Source organism: Pantherophis guttatus, chromosome 2, assembly GCF_059756535.1.
Source record: "Pantherophis guttatus breed Tessera chromosome 2, ASM5975653v1, whole genome shotgun sequence".
Taxonomy (NCBI): domain Eukaryota; kingdom Metazoa; phylum Chordata; class Lepidosauria; order Squamata; family Colubridae; genus Pantherophis; species Pantherophis guttatus.
The window spans coordinates 268,690,611-268,711,308 of record NC_142064.1 but is presented as its reverse complement, the minus strand read 5'-3'; the positions used below and the strand labels follow the sequence as shown (position 1 = coordinate 268,711,308).

General features: G+C 45.2%; 2 protein-coding genes across 3 annotated transcripts in view; one reads left to right on the top strand and one right to left on the bottom strand.

The window, feature by feature from the left end:
* Positions 1–4,127, top strand: part of LOC117662568 (alpha-2-macroglobulin-like) — a 77,410-nt gene extending 73,283 nt beyond the window's left edge. For both annotated transcript variants that reach the window (XM_060691252.2, XM_060691253.2), the window contains exons 33-36: positions 642–710; positions 2,195–2,294; positions 2,472–2,513; positions 3,827–4,127. In XM_060691252.2, coding sequence (XP_060547235.2) covers positions 642–710; positions 2,195–2,294; positions 2,472–2,513; positions 3,827–3,846 — 231 coding nt within the window. In that variant the 3' untranslated portion in view covers positions 3,847–4,127. The remainder of the gene's footprint in view (positions 1–641; positions 711–2,194; positions 2,295–2,471; positions 2,514–3,826) is intronic.
* A 1,434-nt stretch (positions 4,128–5,561) lies between these two features.
* Positions 5,562–18,527, bottom strand: LOC148115852 (uncharacterized). The gene is made up of 6 exons (XM_087884341.1): positions 18,382–18,527; positions 15,324–16,078; positions 14,247–14,331; positions 11,989–12,071; positions 9,095–9,221; positions 5,562–8,213 (listed from the first exon to the last, which is right to left on the bottom strand). The coding sequence occupies exons 2-6, from the start codon at positions 16,044–16,046 to the stop codon at positions 7,249–7,251; spliced, it is 1,983 nt and encodes a 660-aa protein (XP_087740467.1). The 5' UTR covers positions 16,047–16,078; positions 18,382–18,527; the 3' UTR covers positions 5,562–7,248.
* Between the last annotated feature and the right edge of the window lie 2,171 nt (positions 18,528–20,698).

The window sequence follows — 20,698 nt, the reverse complement described above, 5'->3', positions numbered from 1 at the left end:
TCATGGAATGGCACAATTCATGGTTTCATGTCTCCCAGGCTTTGTCGTTGTTAATTGTGAAGTTGTGTCTGACTCATTGCAACCCCATGGACAACTGTCCTCCAGGCCTTCCTGTCCTCTACCATCCTCTGGAGTCCATTTAAGCTCACGCCTGCTGCTTCAGTGACTCCATCCAGCCACCTCATTCTCTGTCGTCCCCTTTTTCTTTTGCCCTCAATCTTTCCCAGCATTAGGCTCTTCTCCAGTGAGTCCTTCCTTCTCATTAGGTGGCCAAAGTATCTGAGTTTCATCTTCAGGATCTGGTCTTCTAAAGAGCAGTCAGGTTAGCCCCTCCCTTTAACCCACTCCGCCAATCTTCCCCCACACCCGTTGCTTATGACAGGCTGACAACAGGCAATGCAGAGCGTAGCAGGATGGCAGCCCTCCATGGCAGCCGTTTCGGGAGAACGACCGCAGCATACTTTCCGAAATTGCAAATGTGCCCATGATCCAAAGATCTCCTCTCCTGGTCAAGGGCACTTCCATCTTTCCAAAACCCATGGCCGGGATCTCCTTCCAAAGCTTCAGCTGACAACATCTGATGGTGAATTGATGCCCCTGATTCCTAATAATGAAGAAATCTCTGTTTTTTTTTATTGCAGCTGGAAAAGCAGGCTCCGATTCAGCGGGTAGATATAACAGCCACTAACGTGGTGCTGTATTTGGAGAAGGTAAGTGCAGAAACCACAATAAGGGAACGGGCGAGCTATAGGAACGCCAATAAAAAGAGGGAGGTGATCGGATTTTGCCTTCCGTATCTTCCCATGGTTCATGAAAACACTAATGTTCCACATGAAGGCAGAGTCATAAAAAGGAAAAGGGAATTACCAGTATTCCTTGACTTACAATAGTTTGCTTAGGGACTGTTGGAAGTTACAATGGCATTGAAAAAAGTGGCTTAGGACCGTTTTTCTCACTTACAACTCTTCCAGCATCCCTGCGGTCATGTGATCAAAATCCAGACACTTGGCAACTGGTTCATATTTATGACGGTTGCAGTGTCCAGGAACGTCAATGGGGAAACCAGATTCACTTAATCACCACGTTACTCATTTAACAACAGCAGTTGATTCATTTAACAAAGGTGGCGAGAAAAGTCGTAAAACGGGGCAAAACCCACTTAACAAATTTCTCATTTCGCAACATAAACCTCGAGCTCAATTGTAGTCGTAAGTTGAGGACTACCTGTACTTCCCTGAAATATTTGTAGAAAAGGTAGAATAATAATAGTAGTCAGCCATCGGGTGCTGTCCAGATATTTTGGACTTCTATTCCTCAACCCGACTTTACAATATTTTTTTGTGACGGTCATTAAGCAAATGTCGTAGTGCTTCAGCAAATCTATTTTCCCCAATGGGCATTTTTTGCTGGAAACCAGAAATAAAAATTGAAAACTGGCAAAAAATGCTGCAAATTTATTTATTTTATTTATTTTATTCAATTTGTATCCCGCCCTTCTCCCAGTGGACTCAGGGCGGTGCACAGCCAGAACTAAAACACATACCAATACAAAATTTAAATTTTTTAAAAGAATTATATAACTTTGGCCCAAAATTTAAAACATTCAAACTAAAACCCATTGACAATTTAAAAGGCTAAAAAAAAAAAGGGGGGGGGGTTTCACGCCAGCCCTGCTTGATGGAAAAAAAAGTTTTTAGGGCACGGCGAAAGACCCGGAGATCTGATATCCTTCGTATCTCCGGGGGCAAATGGTTCCAGAGGGCAGGAGCTGCCACAGAGAAGGCCCTCCCCCTGGGGGTCGCCAGCCGACATTGCCTGGCTAACGGCACCCTGAGGAGTTCCTCTCTGTGGGAGCGTACTGGTCGGCGTACACAGTCACCTGACCGTGGGACACTGCAACCATGGCGGCCTGATTACCCAATGCCCAAAATGCAATCACATGACTGGAGGGGGGGGCAGGAATGCAGCCATAATTTTGAAAACGAGTCGTAAGGAACTCTGGGGAAGGATCCGTCCTACTTGTAAATGCCATCAGATTTCTTCACTTGCTACAGTCTTTTTGTAGCCACTGATGGACATAAAATACCTTCTCTAAGTCACATATATGTTGCAAAGGTACAAAGGAGCAAATACATTGAAAATCTGCAGATTGATCTTATCTAAACCTCAGATAATCTGAACTTCTTGTCTGCAGCTGACCAATGCCACCGAGCATATCTCTTTCATGGTGGAACGAAACTTTGAGATCCAGAATCAGAGGCCGGCCTTTGTGGAGGTGTTCGACTATTACGTGGGTAAGCACAGAATATGCGGCTGTTGGTTCCGAAATCGATCCCGCACCACAGCCAACCCTATCCCCACGAGGCCTCCAAAGCCAAATCTTGAACAATGGTTAAAGAACAGCTCACATCCCTTTGGGATGTAGGGGAAAGCGCAATTGATATTAACTGTAGTTTCCTTCATGTTTCCAGCTGAATCGGCAGAGGTTTCATACAGCGCCCCCTGCAGCACAGGTACAGTATGAACTCCTTTTGGATTCTACTACCCTCTTCCACCTTCTTTCTTTTTTTCTATGAGTGGAAAATTCTAAACACGGCCAACGTCAATGTTTATTCTCTTGAATAAAATATTATTCCCCAAACCCGTCTTTGGATTTATGCCAGAGGCCCCCAAACTTGGGTGAACTTCAACTCCCAGAATTCCTCCAGCCATCCTCACAACTTGTGAACTCCACACAGCTTGCGTGAACATCCACACAGCTTGTGAACTTCAACTCCCAGAATTCCTCCAGCCTTCCTCAGCCTCAACAACTTTAAGATGTGTGGACTTGAATTCCCGACAGCAGAAGTCCACACTTTTTAAAAATTGCTAAGATGGAGAAACCACTGCTTTAGATTGTCTGCAGCTTTGAAATTCATTGCTTCAAAAGGTGTTCAGAAAAGTATGCAGAAGTGAGGTTGACTTCATCTAGCCCAGGGGACGGCAACCTTAAACACTCAAAGAGCCAGTTGGACCCATTTCCCACAGAAAAGAAAACACCAGGAGCCACAAAACCCCTCCCATGCTTGACTATTTCCTGAGCGGCCACATAGTTGAGTTAAATGTTCTTTTTTCTTCTGAAACTTTTCTTTTCTTGGGATTTATCCATGGTTGGCCTACCGGGGGTCGAAAAGCTTAATAAATTGCGTGCTGGGGGTGTCACACATTGGCGGTTGTGACACATATTTTGAGTGATAGGGAGCCGCAGCAGAGGAATGAAAGGGCCACATGCGGCTCCAGAGCCGCAGGTTGCTGACCCCTGACCTAGCCCCAATGTGATTACTTTGAACATGGCTCAAAGTTTATAAGTTATACACTTGTTTATCAGTTATATAAGTTTTATATAAGTTTTATAAGTTATTGTTCATAATTTACATTAATATGTGAAGCTAGCCTCCGATTTATTCAGGGACTACACTTAAATCAGGTCCTTGTGCAATGTATCACCTTAAAAATTAGAAGGGGGAAAGGCTAATTCAGCTCCTTTCTACAATTGTTCAAATGTGTTGGGCTTCCATTTCCTTCACATGCTAGCTGAGTATGACATACTGAATACGACAAATACAGATGTATTTGGAGAGGACAGGTTTCAATCATAGCCACTCCCATCCGATTTCTGTTTAACTAGTCCAGCAAGGAGGATGTGAAATTCACCTTACGTGATAAATCATCCTAAGAGGAGAAGCATGTTTGGCTTGGAGAAGAGGTTCAACACCCAAACTTCTTTGTCCGTCTTCGGTTGACTGCTTGGCTTATTGATGCTTTGATGGCCATTTCTCTTCCACAGCTAACGTTGGGAATGCATGAAGAACAGAATAGCTCTCCACCATCTCAAGTCAGTCCCACTGCTGCTTTCCCTGATGAGAAAACAAGCAGCAGAAAACAGCCACCCAAAGACCCAAGAAGAAGAAACCAGGTGCCCTCTGGGTGCCTTAAACTACCGCTTTATGAGCCCCAAGGAATTCGAGACACGCCACTGGCTTCACCTTCTCTCCATTTGGGTCTCGAAAAAGAAACATCTGGCATTTGCTGTTGTCTTCTCTGATGGTGTAAAGAACGAAACAAATAAATAAATGTTTTGGAGTCCATCAGCTGTGGTTTGAATCTATCTCTAACTTGAGTTTCCCCAATAGAAACGGGCTCACTGGTGATATTAAGGGTGAAAAATGCAACATCTCCAGAGGTTCCAAGACTGGAGGAGATTGTTCAACCTGATTTGATTTGACTGGTTGGTAAAACCCATTTTATTCCATGGATGATCCTTACCTATTCAAACCCAAAACTCGGGTTCCTGATTGGGCAAAAGTGGAGGAAGCGGTAGACCAAACCACTTCAAAGTGGTTTCCAGAAAATAGATCATCTGGATAGTTTGCCTCCACCTTGTAGGTTACCCAAGGACCTGTAGGAAAGCTACTTCGATTATTTAGCAGCTATCCAAAACAGTGTTTTGTAACCTTGGCAATTTTCAATTCCCAGAATTCTCCAGCCAGCAATTTCAGAGGGGTTCCACCCACGTTAAAGCATGCTGGCTGGGGAAGTCTGGGAATTGAAGTTCCCACGTGCCCAAGTTGCCAAAGTTGAAAGTTGGGAGTTGGGCAGCATAGAAATGCGACAAAATAAATAAATTAATTAATAAATAAACACTGATCTAAATTGAAAGGGAAAAAATCCTCTTTTCTACTGCCTGCTGTCCTGCTAGATACCACCTGACAGAGAAAAACACACCATCTCTGTTTCAACAGGTTTAGGCAATCTGCTGCCTTACTGACATTTTTAGGCCCCTTCATTCCTGTCCATCAATCAGTGTGTCTATGTGAGGATGTGGCATGGGGGGGGTAGGAAAACTGACACCCAAAGTCTCTGGAGGGCAACAAGTTCATTGTCTCGCTCTTTCAAATTACCTTTTTAATGTCCTGTGTCCCCCCCGCCCCACCCCAGTGGAATCTTGATCATCAATCTGCGTGGCATCAGCAGTATCATCTCTAGGAAAATAAACTCCAGGATCATTGGAATGAATCCTGGACCAGTCAATATCTTCTTCAAAATTAGCAGATTGAGAAATCACAATTACATTTTTAGAGTCAATAAATCTGCTCCATTTTGAGTTATCATCAATACCCATAAATAGCAGTCTCTTTGCTGCTGGACTTCCTTTTCTTCTTTGAGCTAAGGGAATGTTCACCATAGCGTATGAACCAAAAATATGGGGTGGCTAAGACGCTGAGCTTGTCGATCAAAAAGGTCGGCAGTTCAGCGGTTCGAATCCCTAGTGCCTCGTAACGGGGTGAGCTCTGGTTACTTGTCCCAGCTTCTGCCAACCTAGCAGTTCGAAAGCACAGGGAACAAAAATGCAAGTAGAAAAATAGGGACCACCTTTGGTGGGAAGGTAACAGTGTTCCGTGTGCCTTTGGCGTTTAGTCATGCTGGCCACGTGACCACGGAGACGTCTTCGGACAGCGCTGGCTCTTCGGCTTTGAAACGGAGATGAGCACCGCCCCCTAGAGTTGGGAACAACTAGCACATATTTGTATTTGTATTTATTAAGCTTATATGCCGCCCTCTCTCTGACAAGGACTCAGGGCGGCTCACAGCAATAAAACAAGCAAATAAGTGAATATTTAGATGTTAAAACTATTAAAATTTCCCTTTAAAAACAGTCATATTACCCCACCACCACCAAGCCACGCCCTCAGAACAAGTAGTAACAAATTTTAGATTTCACTCCTGGGCATGAGCAATAAATCAGTTTAATTGGTCCTGGTCTTTCATACCTGACAGTACTCGTCACCTTGAGACAAAACCCCGTAAAAATAAGAAAACCTGGGATTAAAGCTGACACAAGTAATATTGTCATTTCATAATCAAGCCTATCATCAGGGCAGACAACTAAACAAGAATATCTGGAGAGGGTTTTTTTTTCCGAGACAGGTTATTTATTTTGATATGCCAAGGTAAAGATAGAGTGACGCTCTGAGTTACTTACATTTTTAGCCAAACTTTCTCAACTTCGACAGCTTGAAGATGTGTGGACTTCAACTCCCAGAATGCCTGCTGGCTGGGGAATTCTGGGAATTGAAGTTCAGACTCTTAAAAGTTATTGAGACTGACACACACTACTTTAGGGTTAAGAGCATTTAAGTGAAGCTGGGGTTAGGGTCATTTTTGAGTACAATCTATTTAAAGAAAGATACTTTTTAAATAATTCAGTGCTTTTGGTATGATTATTATAAATTTTCAAACATTCTCTGGGTGCAAGGATTCTTTGTCTGGTAATTATTCTCATATTCTTTACACCAGGGTTCTCCAACCTTGGCAATGTTAAGACTTGTGGACTTCAATCAGTGGTGAAATTCACTTTTTTTTTACTACCGGTTTCTGTGGGCGTGGCTTGGTGGGTGTGGCAGGGGAAGGATACTGCAAAATCTCCATTCCCACCGCACTCCAGGGGGAGGATATTGCAAAATCTCCATTGCCACCCCCCTCTGGGGCCAGCCAGAGGTGTTATTTGCCGGTTCTCCGAACTGCTCAAAATTTCTACCGGTTCTCCAGAACCGGTCAGCACCAGCTGGATTTCACCCCTGACTTCAACTCTCAGAATTCCTCAGCCGGCAAGCATTCTGGAAGTTGAAGGCTACACATTTTTTTTTTTAAATTAAATTTATATACTGCCCTACTCCCGAAGGACTCAGGGTGGTGAACAGGCCCAAAATAAAATACATAAATACAAAAGTTAGAATCATAATTAAAACCAAATTAAATAATTTAGCCCAAGACAATTAAAAATCCCAATAATTTAAAACAAATTAAAATTTCAATTTAAAAATTTAAAAGAAAGGGGAGAAAATTAGGCCAGGCCGGCTTGCTGGAATAGGAGGGTCTTAAGAGCACGGCGGAAAGTACGCAGATCCGGGATCCTCCGTATCTCTGGGAGGAGCTCGTTCCAGATAGTGGGTGCCCCCACAGAGAAGGCCCTCCCCCTGGGGGCCGCCAGTCGACACTGCTGGGCTGACGGCACCCGGAGGAGCCCCTCTCTATGAGAGCGTACCGACCGGTGGGAGGCTGTTTGTGTAGTAGGATCTTCAAGCTGCCAAAGTAGCATGGCTGGCAGAGGAATTCTGGGAGTTGGAGTCCACAAATCTTAACGTTGCCAAGGTTGGAGTTTCCCGCTTAACACCAATTCATGCTTTTTATGCACCATAACCATCTTTATCATCTCTCCCCTGTGTGAATGGTCTGGTGCTTCTTCAAATTTCCCATCTGGCTGAAGTCTTTCCCACACAGAGGACATTTGTACGGTCTCTCTCCCGTGTGTATCCTCTGATGCTTTTTTAAGTCTCCTCCCAGGTTGAAACCTTTCCCGCACTGAGAGCATTTGTAGGGTCTCTCTCCCGTGTGAGTCCTTTGATGGTTCTTCAGAAGGACCGCCTGGATGAAGCACTTCCCGCACTGCAAACATTTGTAGGGCTTCTCTCCCGTATGGATCCTCTGGTGGGTCTTTAAATTTCCCTTCTGGTTGAAGCATTTTCCGCAGTAAGAGCATTCGTACGGTTGCTCGCCGGTATGAATGCGTTGGTGATTCTTCAGATCCCCTTTCTGGGTGAAGCATTTCCCACACAGAGAGCATTTATTGATTCTCGTTTCGGTCCCGGGATCTTGAGTTCTTTTCAGCGGCTTCATGGAACAAAAATTCTTCCCGCTTTCAGCGCCGCTCTTCGGCTTCCAATCTGCACGGAGGGTCGGAAAGATCTTCAGGCTGCTCCCTTTCCCGTGTTCGTAGACTTCGTGGCTTCGATTCGTCGTTAGGATTTTTTCCGGTTTATTAAAAGATGAATTATGCGGCAGGTTTTCCTCTGACAAAGGGCGTATTTTGTATTCCTCCCCGGAATGTTGCATCCCAAGTTCGAATCTGTAGCGATATTTTCTGCCATAACAGGAGAACGATGGCATTTTATCCCAGGTGGGTTTTGTAGTACTTTCGAGGACGGCAGCCGTACAACTCCCGGCACCCCGAGCGCATTCGTTCTGGGTTTGGGATTCGCTTCTTCCCTTCAGTCCTTCCACGCCTGGTGCTACGTTTCCCAAATTCAACAGTGGAAGGCCCTCATGTGCCTCTCCCGGTTTCTTTTCTCCATCCTGAATATTCTCCACTTTCACCAAACTTCTCTTTCCATTACCTACAGCGAGAAAGAATCAGAATCAGAACAGAGCTGGAAGGGACCTTGGAGGTCTTCTAGTCCAGCCCCCTGCTCACATGTACCACAGGTGGCATGCAGAGCCCTTTCTGTGGGCAAGCGTGCCATCGCCAGCTGCTCTTCTAGTTTCCGGCATTCATATGGGCGTCAGACAGCTGGTTTTTGCGGACACCGCAGCACCGGAAAATGGCCTGAAAATGGCCAAAAAAATGGCCAAAAAAAGGCTGTTTTCAGGCCATTTTCAGGCAGTTCTTTGGGCCATTTTCCAGGCAGTTTTCCAGCAGTTTTTCAGGCTGTTTTCCGGCAGTTTTTCCGGCTGTTTTCTGATGGTCCTTGGGCTGTTTTTTTGGGCCACAAACAGCCTGAAAAATGGCCTGAGGGCCCAAAAAATGCCCCCCAAAAAAGGCTGTTTTTCAGGCTGTTTTCCGGCAGTTTTTTGGGCCGTTTTCTGGCAGTTCTTCGGGCCGTTTTCCGGCAGTTTTTCAGGTTGTTTTCAGGTGGTTTTTGGACTGTTTTTCAGGCCACAAACAGCCTGAATCGGCCTGAAAAACGGCCTGAAAAACGGCCTGAAGGCCCAAAAACCATCCGAAAATGGCCCGAAAAATGGCCAAAACAGCCAAAACAACCGGCCTGACAACAGCCCAAAAATCACCCGAAAAACAGCATACACGCTTGTGCATACCCGTTCCAGTTTGGGCACTCAGTGTCAAAAAGGTTCACCATCACTGCCCTATACCATTTCAGACAAGCGACTGTCCAGTCTCTTCTTAAAAACCTCCAGGGATGAAGCGCCCACCAATGTTCAGCCAATCGGACCTGGTGAAGCTGATCCGATTTTCTGGCACCGAGGAGAAAATTCTTACCCAAACCGCCAGCGTTCCCACGATCCTCTTGGAGGACTTTCCAAGCGAAAGTCTCTTGGCTTGGCTGGGTCAGGTGTCTCTGGACCATTTGCAAAGACGCAACCATCTGGGGTGGTTCTGTACAACTCTGCAACAGAAAAAGACACAGGTACCTTGTAGACTCGTTTAGTGACCGTTCAAAGTTAGTGTTGTGGCCCGTCAGTGGCCTGTGCAGATTGTAGCTGATTCTGACAACGAGGAGGCTGGTGTGGTGCTGCGCCAGCAGCCTGTGCAGCTGGCGCTCGAGTCGGACAGTGAGGAGGCTGAAGAAGATGTGGTACCAGAGGCAGGGATTCAGCCAGGGCCTTCAGAACCTCCAGAGGCTCCTTTAAGTGAAGAGTATGAAGAGAAGGAGCCTTTTCTCAATGCACAGGCATGGAGAGCTGCCAAAAGGCAGGAGTGGTTCCTCAGGAGGAGGTCTCCTCGAGAGTAAAGCTTGGGGCTAATTGGCCACTCCCTTAGCCTATTTAAGGAGGAACACTGATTGCAGCAAGCTGTAGGGAACAACTTTAGTTCGCTCTCCTTCACGTTTGGATTCTCTGCAACATTGCTTCTGGGCTGCCAACTCTAGTAAGACTGATTACCTTATCTTAGAATTCTGGTAGGCTGTTAAGACAGTTCATTAACAGCCTTTGAATGATAAAGACTAAGTTATTTGAGTAAAATAAGCTTTGTATAGAGTTTGTGTGTGCTGCGTTCTTTGGGGTCCGTAGCTGGGGCAGAACAGTTACAATGTCACTGAAGAAAGAGACTTATGACCATTTTTTCACACTTAGGGCCCTTTCAGCCTCCCCACGGTCATGTGATTTACATTTGGATGCTTGACAACTGACTCATATTTATGACGATCGTAGTATCCCGGGGTCACGTGATCTCCTTTTGCAACTTTCTGACAAGCGAAGTCAATGGGGAAGCCAGATTCTCTTAACAACGGTGCGAGTAATTTAACAACTGCTGTGATTCACTTAACACATGTGGCAAGGAAAAGCAGGGCAAAAAGTAATTTAACAAATTTCTCACTTAACATAAATTTTGGGCTCAATTTGGATCGTAAGTTGAGGACTACTTGTAATTCTTGAGTTATGGTCATAATAGAGTTGTTAAGCCACAACAGTCATAAAACAGATCAGTCACGCGACTGACCTGATTTTTACGTTTTCTGCAGCGTTCATTAAGCAAACCAGTGGTTGCTAAAGAACTTTGTAACTTTGAACAGTCACTAAGCAAACTGTTGTAAATTGAGGACTACCTGTACTAACTTAACAACTGAAGTGATTCACTTAACAACTGTGGCAAGAAAGGTTGTAAAATGGGGCTAAACTCAACAAATGTTTCATTTAGCAACAACAATTTTGGCCTCAATTGTGGTGTGATACCACAAGGACTACCTGTATAAAATTTTGGACAGCAGTAAGCTAGACTTCAAATCCTCATTGATGAGTGAATTTGTGAGTCAGGAGACTCCCTTAGTTCCCTTCCCTTTTTTATCAGAGAAGAAAACCGAAACATTGATGTGTTCTTAATTTTGAGAAAGATACAGCTGCTTTAATGAGCCGCAGGTAGATACCGTATTTTTCGGACTATAAGATGCTCTGAAGTATAAAGCGCCCCTAGCTTTTGGGGAGGAAAACAAGAAAAAAAAAATCTGCCTCTCACTCCCAGCAATTTGCCTCCTTGCAGCAAACAGCAAACAATGTGGTCAGCTTCAGCACAGCCTGATTTAGCATGAGCAGCTAATTGGCAGTTGGATCTGCCTCCCGGAATACCTCCTATCAGCTGTTCCAGGCTGCAGAGATTACCACCACCCACCATCGCTGTCGCCACCCATCACCACTGCCACCTATCACCGCCTCCACGCACCCCATTTTCTGCCTCCACGCATCCTGTTTTTGGCCTCCGCACGCCCCATTTTTGGCCTGTTCTAGGCTGCAGGGATAGGTGGCAATCCCCGCCACCTGGAACGGGCTGAAAATGGGTCGCGTGGAGTCTGAAAACAGGATGCGTGGAGGCCGAAAATGGGGCGTGTGGAGGCAGCAATAGGTGGCAGCAGCAATGGGTGGCGACAGGTGGCAGCAATCCCCGCAGCCTGGAAGAGCTGATAGGAGGTATTCCAGGAGGCAGATCCCACCTTCCTCGTGCTAAATCAGGCTGTGCTGAAGCTGACCATGCTGTTTGCTGTTTGCTGCAAGGAGGCAAATGGCTGGGAGGCAGTGGCAGAAGGGTGGGGGCCGGTGGGTGGGCGGAGCTTCGACAACATTCGCTGTATAAGACGCAGACATTTCCACCCATTTTGGGAGGGGGGAGGTCAGAGGGGGGGTTCTAAAAATTTTTTTACTACCAGTTCTGTGGGCGTGGCTTATTTTGTGGGCATGGCTTGGTGAGGGTAATGGGACTGAGTGGGCGTGGACAACTTTTTTTTTTTTTTTACTTTTAAAAGCATTTTTTTCTACAACCTTAAGAGGTTGCAGAAAAGAATGCTTTTAGAAGCCTCTGACAATCCCAGCTGAGCCGTGCGATCATCAGAGGCTTTTTTTTTTTTTTACTTTTAAAAGCATTTTTTCGGCCAAAGAGGTTGTAGAAAAAATGCTTTTAAAAGTTAAAAAAAAAAAGCCTCTGATGAGGTGGGCGAGGAAAGTGAGCGGCGACCGGGCCGGGGACCGGTTCCCTGGCGTGGCCAGCCAATGTTATTACCGGTTCTCCGAACTACTACAAATTTTTACTACCAGTTCTTGCGAACCGGTGCGAACCGGGAGTAACCCACCATTGGGGGAGGTGCATTTTATACAGTAGTTCACAGCCATTTCTTATAGTCACAAATGGAATAATATAAATGGATTCACTAGCACGCTAATTACCTTTCTGTCACCATTTGGGACCCTGCCTTGTTCTTCTGGAGAAAGAGATGAATTAGCTTCATTTGGAGACTGAATTCCAAGGCCTGCAAGTGATGGAAAACAGAATTTAGAAGGCGAGATGGCTGCTTCGTTTTGCCCAAAATGAACAGACACAAAAAGACCACAATGAGCTTTCATATACAGCTAGGAAAAAAGGGGTTTCTTTTCAAAAGACCAGTTTAAATGAAAAAAAAAAGTGCTTTTCTGAAATTTAAATTCTCTGTGATCTTGTCTTCCTCCCTAAAATAAGGGAACCTAACTAGTAATTTTCTCAATATTTAATTTGATCCTTTCTTGCAATAGATATGAGGCCTCTGTGTGTGTGTGTGTGTGTGTGTGTGTGTGTGTACGTACAGCTAGTCCTCAACTTACAAAAGTTCCCTTAGTGACCATTCAAAGTTACAACGGTACTGAAAAAAGTGACATTTTTCACACTTACGACTATTGCAGCAACCCCCCCCCCCATGGTCACGAGATTTACATTTGAATGCTTGACAACTGACTCACATTTATAACGGTTGCAGTGTCCCGGGATCATGTGATCACCTTTTGCGACCTTCTGACAGGAAAGTCAACGGGAAATCAGATTCACTTCACAACTGTGTTACCAATTTAAAAGCTGCAATGATTCACTTCACAAATGTGGCATGAAAAGCCGTAAAATGGGGCAAAACTCACTTAATGAATTTCTCACTTAGGAACCAAAAATTTGGGCTCAACTGTGGTTGTAAATTGAAGACTGTATGTATGTATGTATGTATGTATGTATACCAATAGCATTTAGGCCAGTGGTGAAATCCAAATTTTTTTACTACCTGTTCTGTGGGCGTGGCTTGGTAGGTGTGATGTGGTTTGGTGGGCGTGGCTTGGTGGGCGTGGCAGGTGAAGGATACTTCAAAATCTCCATTCCCACCAACTCCAGGGGAAGCATACTGTAAAATCCCCATTCCCACCCCACTCTGGGGCCAGCCAGAGGTGGTATTTGCCAGTTCTCCAAACTGCTCAAAATGTCCACTACCGGTTCTCCAGAACCTGTCAGAACCTGCCGGATTTCACCCAGTGGTGAAATGTAAAAGTTGTTACTACCTGTTCTGTGGGTGTGGCTTGGGGGGTAATATAACTGAGTGGGCGTGGCCAACTTTTTTTTAAAAAAACTTTTAAAACCATTTTTTCTACAACCTTTTCGGCTGAAGAGGTTGTTAAAAAATGCTTTTAAAAGCCTCTGACGATCCCAGCTGAGTTGCCTGATCGGCAGAGGCTTTCTTTTTTTTTTTTCTAAGCCTCTGACGATCGCAGCTGACTTGCCTGATCGGCAGAGGCTTTTTTTTTTTTAAAGCCTCTGGCTATCCCAGCTGACTTGCCTGATCGGCAGAGGCTTTTTTTTTTTTAAAGCCTCTGGCTATCCCAGCTGAATTGCCTGATCGGCAGAAGCTTTTTTTTTTTTTAAAGCCTCTGATGATCCCAGCTGAGCCGCGCGATCATCAGAGGCTTTTTTTTTTTTTACTTTTAAAAGCATTTTTTCGGCCAGAGGTTGTAGAAAAAATGCTTTTAAAAATAAAAAAAAAGCCTCTGATGATTGTGCGGCTCAGCTGGGCAATTGGGGGGGGGGCAGGGATTTTTGCTACCGGTTCTCTGAACCACCCGCCTCCATCGCTACCGGATTGGGTGAAACGGTCCAAACCGGGAGCATTTCACCCCTGATTTCACCCCCGATTTAGGCTTATATACTGTGCCATAGTGCTTTATAGCAGTCTCTGGGCAGTTAAAATTAAGCATTATTTGCATATTGGCCCCAACAATCTGGGTCCTCATTTTACCGACCTCAGAAGGATGGAAGGCCGAGTCCCATTAAACTAGTCAGGATTGAACTCCAGACTGTGGGCAGAGTCAGCCTGCAATCCTGCATTCTAACCACTGCGCCACCATTATAATTAGAAGAATTGTTTTGATGAAGTTTTGCCTAGCAGCTCATATCTCACAAGCTTTGTCCAAGGAGAAATAGGTCAGCGGAAAATAAAAACAGAACACTTGACCAGATTCTGATCCGAGTGCGATGCAGAATGCGAGACCTTGCAAAAGAAACCGTCAAAATTTCCACATCTGCAAAAACAGATGCAGGTTTAAGAAGTCAGATTGTTTTTCAAAGAGGTCAATAAGAAACGATAAATTCATCCAATCCCCAGTGACTTCTGAGGCAGCCATTTTACACTTCACATCACCTCTTTGATGGCCACCTTTAAAGCTTCTCCTCTCAGCCTCTTCGTGTAGCTCCAGGAAATCCCTGTGATCCTCCTTTAACGGCCTCTGAAAGAGTGAGAATGATCCAGTTCAGAACCCCCCAAGGACATGGCAGGGAAAGTGATTCCTGTGGGGAGAGACATTTATGGATTTCTTCAATCTGTTCTCTTCAATGAGCTAATTTCGCCATGAAATGAAAGATCGTAGTAGCCACATGATAGCCTGTTCTAATACAGGTAGTCCTTGGCTTACGACTGAAATGGAACTTGCCCATAATGGTCATACACTGTTATGGTTGTAAAGTGGATCATCATGTGACGGATCTGATCTTAAGATATCAAGTTAGAAACCAGGAGACTGTGAGTTCTAGTCCCATCTTTCTTCCCTTCCTTCCTCTTTTCCTCCTTCCCTTCCTTCCTTCCTTTTTCTTTCTCTTTCTTTCTTTTCCTCCCTCCCTTTTCCTTTCTTCCTTTTCTTCCTTCCTTCCTCTTTCTTTTCCTCCTTCCCTTCCTTCCTTTTTCTTTCTTTTTCCTCTTTCCTTTTCCTTTCTTCCTTCCTTTTCCTCCTTCCCTTCCTTCCTTTCTTTCTTTTCCTCTTTCCTTTTCCTTTCTTCCTTTTCTTCCTTCCTTCCTTCCTCTTTCTTTTCCTCCTTCCCTTCTTTCCTTTCTTTCTTTTCCTCTTTCCTTTTCCTTTCTTCCTTCCTTCCTTTCTCTCTTTTCCTCCTTCCCTTCCTTTTTCTTTCTTTTTCCTCTTTCTTCCTTTTCCTTTCTTCCTTTTCGTTTCCTTTTCTTCCTTCCTTCCTTTCTTTTCCTCCTTCCTTCCTTCCCTTCCTTCCTTTTTCTTTTCCTCTCTTTCTTCCTTTTCCTTTCTTCCTTTTCTTCCTTCCTTCCTTTCTCTTTCTTTTCCTCCTTCCCTTCCCTTACATCTTCCAAGTAAACTGCAGGGACTTATCCAGGCAGTCTCTGAGAATTGGAAAAGACTGAATGGGGAAAAAAAGGTAAGGGCAACCTTAATTTCAGATAGTAGGAACAATTATTCATATAAATTAATAACATCACCTGCCACCTGCCTGGCTTGGGGTCTTGCTGGCCCATCAGGAAGTCCTCCACCAGAGCCACCGCCTGGGAACAGGTGTCTGGTCCTCCTGCCCGGATCCAGCTCTGGAGCTCTGATGGGAGGCTGGCCAGGAACTGCTCCAAGATCAGCAGCTCCAGGATCTGCTCCTTGGTGCGTCTCTCCGGCCTCAACCACTGGAGACACAGCTCCTGAAGTTGGTTGTGGATCCTCCTAGGGTCTCCCACCTCCTGGCAACAGAACTGCCTAAAATGCTGTCGCTGCTTCTCCACTCTCAGGGCTTCCCTTCGCAAGATGGCGGCCTTGACTTTCCCATAATCCTCTTGGTCTCGGTCTTCCAGGGTCCGGCAGGCCTCTTCCACTCCTCCGCTCAGTGCTGGCCGGAGATGGGCCGTCCATTCTCTTCTGGGCCACCGGCAGGCTGTGGCCACCTGTTCGAAGGAGGCCAGGAAGGCCTTGGGGTCTTCCCAAGGGGAAGCCTCTGAGATCATCAGGGGGTTTCCACCTCTTCCTGGATGGAGCGTCCTCAGGAACTCCTGCCACTGGGCTTCCCAGTGGTCTTCCGTCCCCCACAAAGGCTCCGCTTTGATTTTTTGTGACGTTCCACATGCTGGCAGCTCCGTCATGTGCAGAGGCTGAACCAGACTGGTTGGCTTTCCTTCTGCTCCTTCTGCGGTTTCCACTCCTGCAAAATTTTGCTCTTTCATCGCCGTTTCTCCTGATTCTTTGCTCTGGCGCTCTATAGAGAGAGTTTCCAGGGTAGATCAGTTTTAGCAGAGTTAAAACATTGCAACGTTTAAGAGATTGCAGAGAGTTGGAAAAAAAGACCCTGGTTATTATCTAAGATCCATTCTCAACCTTTTCTCTGAATAAAACGGGTAGACTCTTCCCACCCAGAGATTCAATCCTTAATTACAAGATCATTAGATAATATCCTGTCGAGCTGGGATATTCATGAACTTTCAACTGTTTATTTAAGCCTCCTCTTGTGATCTTGTGATTGGATACCATTTGGGACATCAAGGGTATTGCAGACACCCATTATGTTTTTCTGGTTCTTTTTCAAGAAGTATCTTGTCATCTAAGAAATGTTCTTTTGCTCGGTGACTTTAATAAAGATGTTCTTCCTAATCTAATAAGTATGGAGCCCTTGGTGCTCTCTGAGCTTAGTTGCCGTTTCACCACCCAACTATGTAACATCATCAGTGTGGAGGAGGGTAGCAGAGATGAGTTTCAGCAGGTTCTGACCAGTTCTGGAGAACCGGTAGCGGAAATTTTGAGTAGTTCGGAGAATTGGTAAATACCACCTCTGACTGGCCGCGCCCCTTCTATTCTCTGCCTCCCGAGTCCCAGTTGATCAGGAGGAAATGGGGATTTTGCAGTATCCTTTCCCTGGAGTGGGGTGGGAATGGAGATTTTACAGTATCCTTCCCCTGCCACGCCCACCAAGCCATGCCATGCCCCAAGTCACGCCCACAGAACTGGTAGTAAAATTTTTTGAATCCCACTACTGCTCTGCGCACCCCATTTTCGGCCTCCACGTACCCCATTTTTGGCCCGATAGGTGGCAATTCCCCATCCAGAAAGGGACGGTGCTTTGAAGGAGCAGGGTGGGGTGGATCACGGTGATCTCCATGATCCTCCTCTGCCTCCAGTAAGCTTCCCCTGCACACCAAGAATCCGGCCTGCCCCTCAGGCTGGAAACGCGAGCGAAGTAAGCAACACAACGCAATGCAAAGCACTCCATGCCATGCAATTCAATGCAGATACAGGTTAACAGAGTCGATAGGGACCTTGTAGGTCATCTAGTCCAACCCCCATCCACCCACCCCCCACAAGCAGGAGACCCTACACCATTTCTGACAGATGGCAGCCCAGTCTTGAAAGCCTCAAGTGATGAAGCTCCCACAACTTCAGAAGGCAAAAGCTGTCCAATTGGTTGACTGTTCTCAGTCAGAAAGTTCCTCCTTATTTCCAGGTTGAATCTCTGTTCAGTTTCCATCCATTATTCCTTGTCTGGCCTTCAGGTGCTTTGGAAAATAGCTTGATCCCCCTTCCTCTCTGTGGCAGCCCCTCAAATATTGGAAGACTGCTATCATGTCTCCCCTGGTCCTTCTCTTCTCTTCATTAGACTACCCATGCCCAGTTCCTGCAACCATTCATCTTATGAATGGCCTAACACTTTTTTTAAAAATGTTTTTAATTGTTTAGTCATTGCTTTTAATTATGGGGCCAAATATATATATATATATATATAATATATAATTATGGGGCCAAATATATATATTTTTGTGTGTGTGTGTGTGTGTGTGTGTGTGTGTGTGTGTGTATATATATATATATATATATATATATATATATATATATATATATATATATATATATATATATATATATATATAATATGTATATATATAAATAAATTGTATTTTAATGTTTGTAGTTTATGTTTTTACTTTGGCTGTACACCGCCCTGAGTCCTCAGGGAGAAGGGCGGTATATAAATCCGATATAAAATAAAAAATAAACAAAATAAATTATGTTTTAACCTCCAGTCCCCAAATCATCCTGGTTGCTCTTCTCTGCACTCTTTCTAGAGTCTCAACATCTTTTTAATAGTGTGGTCACCAAAACTGGATGCAGTATGCCAGAGGTGGGCAACTCTGGCCCTTTTACAACCTGTGGACTTCAACTCCCAGAATTCCTGAGGCAGCCAAGCTGTCTCAGGAATTCTGGGAGTTGAAGTCCACAGATCATAAAAGGGCCCATATTTGCCCACCCCTACAGTATGCAATGCAATGCAGGTCAACGCAATTCAGTGCAACTCAATTCAATTCAATTGCCATGCCATGCACTGCACGCAACCTAGATTCGGGCACCCAGGGCGAAGGCCAGAAGGCCAGAAGGATGCAACGCGACCTTCATGCAACAAGCCACCGCTTTTCCCGAGCCGGATTGCAAGCCAGGGACCGCCCTGCTCCAACCACCCCAGCCCTGGGGTTAGCTCGTAAGGAGAGCACCGGCTCCCCCCCCCCCACTTACCTGGGCCCGGGAGGTGCAGAGCTGCGCCCAACCGATTCCCCCCCCCCCGCCCTCGCCCTCGTAATCCCTTTCCTGCTTTGCAAACTGCAGCAACAGAAGCCGGCCTCAAAGATCTCCCCCTCCCGGCCGGCGCCAGAATTGCACCTCCGCCGCGGCGCGGAGTAAAAGGCGGGGTGGATCGCGGAATCAGAAACAGAATCGAGTTGGAAGGGACCTTAGAGGTCTTCTATCTAGTCCGCATCCAGGATCCTTCCTCAAGTGCGGGGGGGGGGAGGGGGTGAAAGACCCCGCCAGGGAGGGGTCTCCTGCTGAATTTTCTCCTGCCTTTTCATGACAGAGAATATAGCACATTGGGGGAAAAAAGAGGCAAAAAAAAAAAAAAACCACCCATGAATTATTATTTTTTTTATTTGATTTATATGCCGCCCTTCTCCGGAGACTCAGGGCGGCTTACAATGCGCTAAGCAATAGCCTTCATACTTTTGTATATTTTATACAAAGTCAGTTTATTGCCCCCACAATCCGGGTCCTCATTTTACCCACCTTAGAAAGGATGGAAGGCTGAGTCAACCTTGAGCCTGGTGAGATTTGAACTTGCAGTAATTGCAGGCAGCTGATGTTAATAACAGTGCTTTAGTCTGCTGCGCTACCAGGGCTCCTGGTGAATGAATACCGTAGTCCAAGACTAAAAAACTCTGGGCGACCACTAGACGGCACCAGAGTGTGGGTCTTATTGTAATGCTGTGTTTCTCGACCTTGGAAACGCTTTTGTGGGGTGGGGCAGCCAGAGAACTGTGATGTAATCACCCATATTAGAATAGAATAGAATAGAATAGAATAGAATAGAATAGAATAGAATAGAATAGAATAGAATAAACAGAGTTGGAAGGGACCTTGGAGGTCTTCTAGTCCAACCCCCTACTTAGGCAGGAAACCCTACACCACTTCAGACATCTCTTCTTAAAAACTTCCAGTGTTGGAGCATCCACAGCTTCTGGAGGCAAGTTGTTCCACAGATTAATTGTTCTGTCAGGACATTTCTCCTTAGTTCTAAGTTGCTTCTTTCCTTGATTAGTTTCCACCCATTGCTTCTTGTCCTGCCTTTGGAGAATAGCTTGACTCCCTCTTCTTTGTGGCAGCTCCTCAGATATTGGAACTGTCCAACTGTGAATCAGCCTCGTTCCCCTCCTGGGGAAATTGTAATTAATTAGAGGTGAATGGATCTGGTTTTTTTTCTTTCTTGGCATATTGGCAGTAAATAATCAGCGTTCCTCGGTCGCCGACTAAACTATCTGCTTAATAGCCTATTCGCTTAGAGGTGAATGGATCTTGCTTTCCATGCTGTATACTTTTAAAGAAAGAAAACCCGAAGTATATATTCTAATAAGGATTTTATTATAAAAACAAACAAAAGTAGATAACTACATCTTTACCGGCAGCTCCTCTCAGAGACAAACAGAAAAAGTATAAATCAGGAAGTTAGAAAAGAAAGAATGTAGACATGCACAGTAATCCAATGTCTCACAAGACCAGTCTTATCTCTATTGCTATAGAGACGTGATAAAGTCCTATGGCAGGCTACCATAAGTTTTAGGATGGAAGCTCAGCTGGCAAACACATAACGCAGTGACAGGAACACTGTTATTATGTCTCCCTTAGTCCTTCTTTTCACTAGACATACCCAATTCCAGCAACCGTTCTTCATATGTTTTAGCCTCCAGTTCCTAATCATCCTTGTTGCTCTTCTCTGCAGTCTTTCTAGTCTCAACATCTTTTTTTACATCATGACGACCAAAACTGGATGCAGTATTCCAAGTGTGGCTTTACCAAGACATTATAAAGCGGTATTAACACTTCACGTGATCTGGATTCTATCCCTCTGTTAATGCAGCCTAGGACTGTGTTGTACTTGCTAAAAATGTTACTGTAGGCCATGTAAAAAGGCCACAGATGCTGGGACTCTGCTTTGCAGCTCACCAAGTTTGTATCAAATCTTTGCCTTCGTTATTTATTTATTTGTTAACATTCAAATCAGGGACGGCATACTCTTTGGTGGGTGTGTATTAACACTCTGGTTGCCACTCTTACTCTGAAAGGCAGATAAATTCTAGGATGAAATGTTAAGAAGACCTCTGTTGTTTATTGTGCGTTTCTTAAAAAAAGTTGGGAATAGCAATAGTTGAGCTTGTATTTTAAACGAAGCCTTTTATGATGATTCTGGTCCCACTGGAAGCCAGCAAACGGGCCATTTCCAGCCTCTGGAGGGCCTCCAGGGTGGTGGGGAAGGCCATTTCGCCCTCCCCAGGCTCCTAGAGAG